Source organism: Ciona intestinalis, chromosome 10 (genome assembly GCF_000224145.3).
Source record: "Ciona intestinalis chromosome 10, KH, whole genome shotgun sequence".
Classification (NCBI taxonomy): domain Eukaryota; kingdom Metazoa; phylum Chordata; class Ascidiacea; order Phlebobranchia; family Cionidae; genus Ciona; species Ciona intestinalis.
In genome coordinates, this window is record NC_020175.2 from 3,853,565 (window position 1) to 3,862,746 (window position 9,182).

At 34.8% G+C, this 9,182-nt stretch overlaps 1 protein-coding gene across 4 annotated transcripts in view; it reads right to left on the minus strand.

Moving 5' to 3' along the window:
* Positions 1-9,182, minus strand: part of LOC100184055 (disheveled-associated activator of morphogenesis 2) — a 25,459-nt gene that overhangs the window by 7,029 nt on the left and 9,248 nt on the right. For 2 of the 4 annotated variants that reach the window (XM_026836283.1, XM_009861759.3), the window contains exons 6-14: positions 7,824-8,021; positions 7,409-7,528; positions 4,819-4,989; positions 4,524-4,641; positions 4,070-4,205; positions 2,986-3,044; positions 2,276-2,466; positions 1,193-1,240; positions 33-404 (exon numbers count right to left, since the gene is read on the minus strand). In XM_026836283.1, the coding sequence (XP_026692084.1) occupies positions 33-404; positions 1,193-1,240; positions 2,276-2,466; positions 2,986-3,044; positions 4,070-4,205; positions 4,524-4,641; positions 4,819-4,989; positions 7,409-7,528; positions 7,824-8,021 (1,413 nt within the window). Of the gene's footprint in view, positions 1-32; positions 405-1,192; positions 1,241-2,275; positions 2,467-2,985; positions 3,045-4,069; positions 4,206-4,523; positions 4,642-4,818; positions 4,990-7,408; positions 7,529-7,823; positions 8,022-8,402; positions 8,573-9,182 lie in introns of those variants that run through there. The other 2 variants (XM_026836285.1, XM_026836284.1) reach the window with 2 other exon arrangements.

Genomic DNA, 9,182 nt, shown 5'->3' on the forward strand with positions numbered 1-9,182 from the left:
ATTATAAGAACCAAGATAAAAATAAAACTTACTTTTGTATCGTCAATTTCGGTCCAAATCGTCCCCTTGATGTTCGTTTCTGGCAGTTTTGACCAGTTGAACGACTTCAGTGGGTTCGCTGGTTTGGGGGTATTTTTCTTGGGGAGGCCGATAGGGGCCCCTGGAGGTGGTGGTGCTCCTCCAGGCGGGGGTGGGGGTGGTGGACCCCCCATGGGCGGGGGTGGAGGGGGAACTCCCCCAGGAGGGGGTGGGGCCGGGGCACCTGGAGGAGGGGGCGGTGGTGGGGGTGGAACTGCCAAAGGAGGCGGGGGGATTGCCGCAGATGGGGCAATGGGTATGTCGGGGGCTTTACCAGTTTTGATAGCTTCTTGAAGCGCTTCTTTTTCCTTTCTCTCATCCATGATCTTATGGGAGGGAAGAGTTGTTTGAGTAAAATAATAATACATAACAAAAGGTGTGGTGAAATTAAGTTTGCAAACTGTTCAAATTTCATTTCAAAACAAGAATTTAATTTTTTGATTTTAATTCACAATTTGTTGAAAAAAGAAGGAAAACTTTTATGTTAAAATAAACAAAACAAACACACATTCTAAATTTTTACACAAGCCACTTAAAACCAAACTGATTTTTTTTTGTCCCAGAGTGACAAATGAAATGTGGTGACAGCATGCCGCATTCAAGTCTCTGCACTTGTGTGTGGATGAATGGAGATGTGAGTGGTATGTAAAGTACTACTGTGGCTCATTTCTGTGGTTTTTTAAGGACTGATGGGTATAGTGAGGCATTAGAAGCTGGGTATGGTAGTGGTGTAAAAAGTGGCATCTGAATTACTTCAAAAGGACAAAAGGTTATTTGGGGGCAAGTTTTCTATAGAAATGATAGCGATTTTTGAAGATTTTGGCAGACCTGAGCTTCAAGTGCTTTAGATTGCATTAAGTGGGACTGATACATTGTTTTCATAGCTCAGAGTAATTTTTAAAGATGTGTATTTATTTAATAAAGTAAAAGTACCTGAAACAATAAAAATATATAGTTTCAAGAAGGTAAAATTGTTGTGTAAATAAAAAACTACATTCACAACAAATTGGTATCAACTGCACAATAGATCCGTTTAAAATGAGATCTGTAAAGCAACACTCCATGTATCAATGCAAAATGAATGGTTATGACATGCAGTGCAACCGGTTCTTACCAGCTCGTACGGGTTTTCATCCGGTGGTAAGCTATATGGGTCCTCAGACTGCATGAATGGACAGGCACTCAAGGTTAGTGGAAATTAAAGCAGGGAAATCGTTAAAAAGCGTATGAGGGCATGTGGTCAATGAAATAGAGGCAGAACCAAGAGTGCTGGGGTGGGCAGGCTAAGCCTAACTATGGGGGTTTTTGAAAGCAGTTGACATTATATCCAAAAGGGTAACAAAAATTAAGCAGTTGACATTATATCCAATAGGGTAAAATTTCTTTCACATGATTGTGTGTGACTATCACTGTCTAATTTGTGTTTATATAAAGTTTGCAGCCTATGTGGGTAGGGCATGGGAAAAGATGTGGGATTTTATAAAAAAAGGGGTTTTTTTTTTTAACCCCCCAAAATAAAATTGGGGGCCCCCTTTTTATTTTTTTTTCCAAATTTTATGGGGATTTTGATCAAATAATGGAAAAAAATTGTATTTAATGTTAATGGATAGGACGTTAAGATTAGATGGTAAGTTGATGCTTTTAATGTTGTTAGTGACTTCTATTTTTGTAGCTTGTTTGAAGTGAATGTTATGATGATGAAATGTGATACGAATATATGAGATTTGAATGGATAAAGTTCCCATGGGGGCGGAGGCTTGAGGAAGTGCTTTGTTAGTCATTGTTGCCAATGAAGTTTTATGCTTATGGTAATGTAAGGGTTGATATGACCATGATAATGAAGAAAACTGGATTTTTTTGACAATTTTGCAGTCTATGGACCAATTTTTGGTTGAGCACAAATTTTTGTCGCCTCCAACTTTTTGAAGGCACTCATTTCTGGTAAGCACCAATTTTTGAAATGCATAAATTTTGGTAGGCAGCTATTTTGGTTTCAGTTTGTTTAGAATTGAAATTGATCTAAAGCCAATTTTGAGCTATTGATATTGCAAGGAAACACGCAAGTAAAACTTTCAGGAAATGACATTTCAGCAACACACACAACACTGCATGACTTGCACATTTACAAGCAACGCACCGCAGAAATGACATTGCTTAAAAAAATACAAAAAAATTCCGCCATAAAATGCTGACTCACCGTCTTTGTTAGCACTTCAACATGCTGAGTCATGTCGACGAGCTTCTTGTCCGAATCCTGGCGATCTTTTGACTCCGAGTCCAACTTTCCTTTGAGGATGTTGAGCGTCTTCATCATTTCTTCCTTCTCCTGGGTCTTGGCTTCACATTCTCGCTCTTTACGATCAAGATTACCTTTCATTTCATCATGTTCTGTACAAATGACACAAAACAAAATAAATATATACATAAGTAGTGCAAAAATGCAAAATCATTTCTAATTTTTTTAAGACAAAAAATGAAACTTAGTACAAATTTTTTTTTGCACATGCAAAAAATGTAGTATGATACTTTTAATTTTGTACAATACTTAAATGTTTTAAGTTAAGTTTTTTGTATGTTTGACGACATAAATGTTGTGATTCTTTTGTATAAGGTGAAAGCCATACAGCAGAGTATGCTAGGGGACCTAAAACGCAACCCTAGTACCTCAAACCATAGGTCTACATTGAAAAAAGTTTAATTAGTTACAAAATACGCCGGAAATTTATAAATACTTAGGTAATGGGTTGGGTGGCATACCACAATAAGTTGAATGCCACTGAATGTATTACACCCCATATGTAACTCAGGCATGACTTTTTAAAATCTAAATTTAGATCAAAACACAGGATACCAGCACGCAGTAGAAAGTTTAGGGTGATACTGATATATGAAAGTTAAGGTTCTTACTTTTTCTCATTGTCTCTGCAGTGTCTTTCCACTTTTTGATCTCATTTTCATTGATTAACCTAAAAAATGATTTTTTTTTATTAAAAATTGTTGAATTTTTTATGTGTGCCCAGTTTTAAAAAATGTTTACCGCTTCCAAAAGAATTGTTTCAGGAAAAAAAATAAACTAAAATAACAATTTTTCAATAATTTTGTGAAATTCTTTTTTAATGCCACCAGTATTATAGAAATCAAATATTGTAAACGCGTTGCGTAATCATGACGCAACATTAAAACACCGGAAATTTAATCTGTGGTTATTTAGTATGTGATTATGTACAAACACTGGGATGTGGCCCATATAGTGTGTACCATGTATCTGTATTAACACACACATTTCAAAGTTGTATATTTCTATTTTCAAGTGCATAGAAATCAAGGTAAATGAACTAGAAACCCAAAATGTTGCCATTTGTGAGCAATTATGCCTATACAAGTTATCATTTTGCCAAAATGTTTTACATTGTGCTTCAAAATAGTTAAAAAAATTAGCTGAAAATCTAAAAATTGAACAAAAAATGTTTAGAAATACATCTATATATTGCAAAGTGTGCACATAAGCACGCTTGCAGGATACAGGGCAACACATAATGTTATCTTAGCCACCTAACACCATATATCTCCTAAACACACAGAGTGTGGGTTGAATGAATTAACAAGCTCAGATCAAGGAAGTTCTCGAGTCAAGAGCACAACGTAAGTGGATACTTCAATACACGTCATTGGTTGTGGGTAAGCACATGGTCTATAATTGTCGACGAACATTGGGTGCTAAATTTAACACCCTATAATTCAATAGAGGGTCATATGTAATGAGTGTTGGTATTGCCGGGATTAGTTTGTTATAGGGAAAACAGCTGCTTTATATTTTTAAAATTTTAAAGCATCGCAATCTAATAGTAAAAAATACAAAATATTTTTTTGAAATATATTTAAACACATTCAATATGTTAAAAATATCCTACATAAGTTAAAAATATGTCCCATATTCACAAACATACATCAGAAGAAATTTGGCAAAAAGAAAAAAAAAAAAAAAACCTACAGTTTGAGGCACTTCTCTAAATTAAAGTCACGCAGGAAAGTGACATCAGGGTCAGCTCCATCAAGCTTTTGGAGCGTAATTTGTTGCGCAATACGATCAAACAGTTGCCAATGGAATGGGGCACCACCTCGATTTACTGTGGAAAGTCAATATATGAAAAAAAAAGTAAATATAAGGTATGAATAAATAAATGAATGTTTTGATTCTTTACCTTATTTATTCTTTAGTGACAGGAAGTGGCAGTCATTATTGAACAGATGTTTTGTAAATAAATGTACCTTCTTTAGTCTTACATAGCTGGAAAACGACAGTCCTTATAACACGGGTGTTTTGTTTCATACACCTCATGCCCGCTTACGAGTTACCACGTATGTAACTTTGTAAGTGTTTATATTTTGATTTTTTTCTGCAATTTTTCTTTTTTTTATATATTAAAAATATTGGTGGCACTTACATGGTAGCAGCATACAGTGGTGCAACAATGATAAGAGGTGGGGGTAAGCTTCAGTGAAGCAGAGTTTCTTTTGAATAAATTCAAACATCTCGCTTGCACTCTTGGTATCAATATGCTCCTGTGGTTAATGTAAACAATTAAGGTGTGGTTTAAACTGATAATGTCGTTTGGGGTAGTTTAGCAGAGTTTAAAAGCTCAAAAACATAATGTAGACACACAAGCAGCAGTAGTAGGCATAAACTTGAAGGTAGAGACACAAAACATAATAAATAATAAGGTATTCAGATAATCTTACCGCGTCAAATCTTGAAGCAATCTCCTCGTCATCTTCCCTCCTCACCATCTCAAAGAAGTCCAGGTGTTTATTGAGGAGTTCGTTCTCGTACTCCCGGAGTTGCTCCATGATCGGCTGGATGCCAAGGAGGAGGAGTTCGTAACGAAGATGGCATCGGAACTCAAGATGATCCTAAAAAGTCATCATTGAATAAAAAATCTTCCAAAAATTTTATTTTCTTTTTTTTTCTTAATAATTACTTGAAAGATAATATTAAAAATATATATATAACATATGGGTAACGCCCAAAGTCCCAAGAAGCATAGGTTATGATTTTATAGTAAAATTCTTTCATTTCTGTATTTGAAGTAAATAAAAATGTTTAATTCTTAACTTTCTAATCAATATGTCCAAGGAGCAAAAAATTATAAATATTTTTAAAATAATTCAGATCAAATGTGTTTTTCTTTTTCAATTTGTACATTTTTTAATTTAGACATCAAAAGCCTTTCCATTCTGTGTACCTGTAACGTCTGTAAACTAATACAATGTTTGTCCTAATCTGGTTAAAGGATATTACAATTTAGTATCTGTTTTCGGTTGTCAGCTTATTGGGACTTCTGGAAGTAGCTTAATACAATACATGAGATTTAGGTCTATAAACGCCAGCAATGTGACCAACAATACACGTTTGCTGCTTTAAAAAATTGATCATAGCTTATCCTATGACATATTATGGGATGAGTAAGAAATTTGACCATGACCACCATATATGGTGAACATGATAGCCCAATGTAGAGAAATGGCAGCTTAGCTGACTGTTATTGATCACAGCAGACAAACAATGCATTCAGGTGTGCTGAGCTGGGTAGGGTAGATTGCTGTACTAGCTGATCCATTATACTGAAGATCTGTTTACCAACTTTGCTGTAATCGTGACCTTTCGCTTTAGGTTGTGTGATTACGTAATGGTTAAACATATAAGAGCGCAGGATACACAAAAACACACTGAATTATTCAGAGAGGATAAGCATCTATTCTGAATATCACTATGTACTTGAATGAACTGTATATGGAGCTTGTGGCTGCAATTTACTGCCCTCATCAACTGATATTGCTTCTCTACTATTAATTTTGACTTTCTGTGAAGACCTTTCAAAATCTGTTAAAAAAATAAAAAAAATACAAATATTGTCTAATTTAGAAAATATAATTTTCTTTTGGTAAATAAGTAAAACAAAGCCGCAAAAGTGTGCTTGGTGTGTAATGTACCCAAAATTTAACTGTGTAATAGGTTACTTCAAACTTGAACTGTTATGGGTAATTTGAGCCAGTAAAACGGGCCATATGTGTGTGGCGTTCTGCATTGAGCCGTGCGACATAGTATGATGTATTTGTCTCATTAAGGTAGCAAGCTGAGACCGAGACAAAAAGGCCAGTGAGAAGCATTTCAAGATATATCTTAATACTGTCAGAACGTGGGATCGCCTGAGGATATATACAACTAACTTGAACTATATCACAGCCTGTCAGATGGGATCTGAGAGAACAGACAGCATCTGAAAAGCTTCATTTATAGATGAAAAGATTACTACACATGTACACATATGTACACAATACGTCTGCATGGAAATAACTGCCTGTCATGTGCGATTTGTGGTATTTCAGGATATTATATGAAAAATTTCATAACCATAGGACAGGTGTTATATTGTTTGCAAACTAAACCAAATTCTACACAAAAAAATGTAGCATATTTGGTCTATATAACATATTTTGATGTAGGAGATTTTCTGCATAGTTCTATGAAATGTAATAAATAAAATTTTAAATCTGTGTGAAGCAGTGGTTAGGTAGTTAAATTTCATAACTATAAGACAACTTTTACGTGTTTTAAAACCCACACAAAATTATACACATGTGATTGTAGCAAAAATGCATTACAAAACACATTTTGAAACATGAGAAAAATTTTTAAACACAGTTCTATAAAACGGTCAAACATAGATCTAAATGGGTCTAAGGCAGTGGTTAGGCAGTTACAACTAGCCCTATTATTGTGGTTTGTGTTCAAATCACTGTTTAGATAACAAACCAAGCGAGAATTTGTAGAGCAATTTGCTGGCAGACTGGACCTACAGGCCACTTGTGTTTGTGGGGGAAACATACATGTTCATATACATGACAAACAACATGCAAATAACTATACATGATTTGGGCAGTTTAAAATGTAAATTTATAAACAGATGTTACAGAACTGGGCATTATATCTAATTATATGCCTTGGTAGTGTCAGTACAATATAAGTGTTAAAAAATCGAGTTTAATTTTGTTAAAAAAAAATAATCACTAAAAGTCAGTAAAAAAAATTAATCACTAAAGACAGTAGCCAGTTTTAACTTAAATTAAAGGCTCTGCTCTAAAGTCCAGGTTCCCTAAAATTGCTTGCTCTGGAACTATATCATAGGCTATACAATAGAAACCCATTTACACAAATAATGTGTCACACTGCAGGACCTCAATCACATAGATAAACCCACTTACACAGAGTAAGGTATGGTTAAGTAATTTTCAATTTACACGAAACAGTTTATTCCGAACACATTCTCACCTCGCCTGCCCCACAATTCATGAGAGCGTTTATGAAAGACATGGCAGCTGTTTTCATGTCGACTTCAAAACTGTCATCTTCTGGCGAATGGTGACTGATGGCCAGCTCACTTACAATGTTCTAGGTTTGAAGTGAAATATTTTTAATTTTAGGTTACAAAATTAGTTTAAATCCTTACAAAAATAAATATATTCTGTGTGACTGTACATGCAACGATGCAAGTATCTATTTATAAAATTTGGTCAATGTTAGATTATAAAATTATAAAGAACCAGTTACAATGTTCTGGTCAAACAACAAATCTTTTTTTACATGGTAAACTATATTTTTTACATGGGTCTTTTTTTACATGGAAATTATAATTAAATACACCATATAGAATAGAATGCTTTGTCAAACTAACATTACAATTTACCTGAAATCGTGTTCGCTCATTTGCATATTTCTGGTAGTATAGCATCGCTTCCAGAACCTTCTTATGTCCACCAGGGACAAGGCATACTGCTCCAAGGATTTCAAGGACAGCAGTTTTTGTTCTCAGACTCTCGCATGTAAGGCTTTGAGCTATAACGTTTATCCCATCAGGGTGGGCAAGCACATTCGCTCTACCTTGCTGTTGGAAAAAGAGTTTTAGAAAAATTGCCAGAAATGGTTTGCAGTTTTTGCAAAGCACTTATTAGTTATACATATTACATACACTACTTTACAGATCTGCAGTAGAGAAATTCAAAATTATTGGTAGGGGGAAACAATTTAGTATACTGATACTTTTTGGTATATTGATACTTCGGAATTTTATTATTTTCAACAAAAATTTGATTTCTTTCTGAGAATATTTACCACTGGCAGAGACAAAAGAAATAAACTCTGGATGACTGGTCCAAAAGTTTAAAATCATTACAAAAGTAGACACATGGTCATACAGGCTATGGAAAGATAACTTGTATGCAAAATTGGTCGCGAGATTTGTCGGTAAATAGAGGGAAACTCTTACCGTGTTGTTCATAAGTGCTTTGATACATCCGATAGCTGATGTGTGTATTCTACTCTCCCGTACTTCAGCCACCATGTTCTTTAGAAAGTTGAGCAGACAGGAAATCCCGTCAAGTTCCGCAAATCTCACGACAAACCTGCACGACATATTGGGCGTTTAAACTGGGATTATAACAACAAAGAAAAAAAGGTGTATGGATTATCTAGATCTATGTGGTATGTATTGACTGTAGACATTGGCGCCAAACTTTTTAAAATGCAGGGAAGGTAGGGATTGTAAAACGCACATTTCAGTGAGATAAATCTAAACTATCGGTATCAAATGTTTACTAATTAATATATTGTAGGAATTTCTTGAGTAGGTCTGTCACCTCATGTATGGTATCTTTGTGTGTAAAATATGGTTTTAATGAGAAATAGTGGACTGACCACAAAATGGTCTTAGTGGTTTTTAATGGATAGGTGCTTCACTGGAATAGCATTGAATAAACACATTAGGAAGGAAGTCATTTTATCAAACCACAGCAAAAAACAATAAGGTTAGGAGATGCAATTAAGCAATGTACAATGACATGGACATTTTTTCGTAATACCAAATTGTGATTTGTGAATATCTGATGTATTATATTTCAGTTGGTGAACTATAGGTTTTCTTTATTGGGGTCTAAACCTAAACTATCCACACAGCTACCATAACAAAACATTACGCAAAGTTATATGAACCATAAGAAACAGGCCTGTGTGGGCTCATTAAGTTAAACACAGACAGTGTTTAACTTTG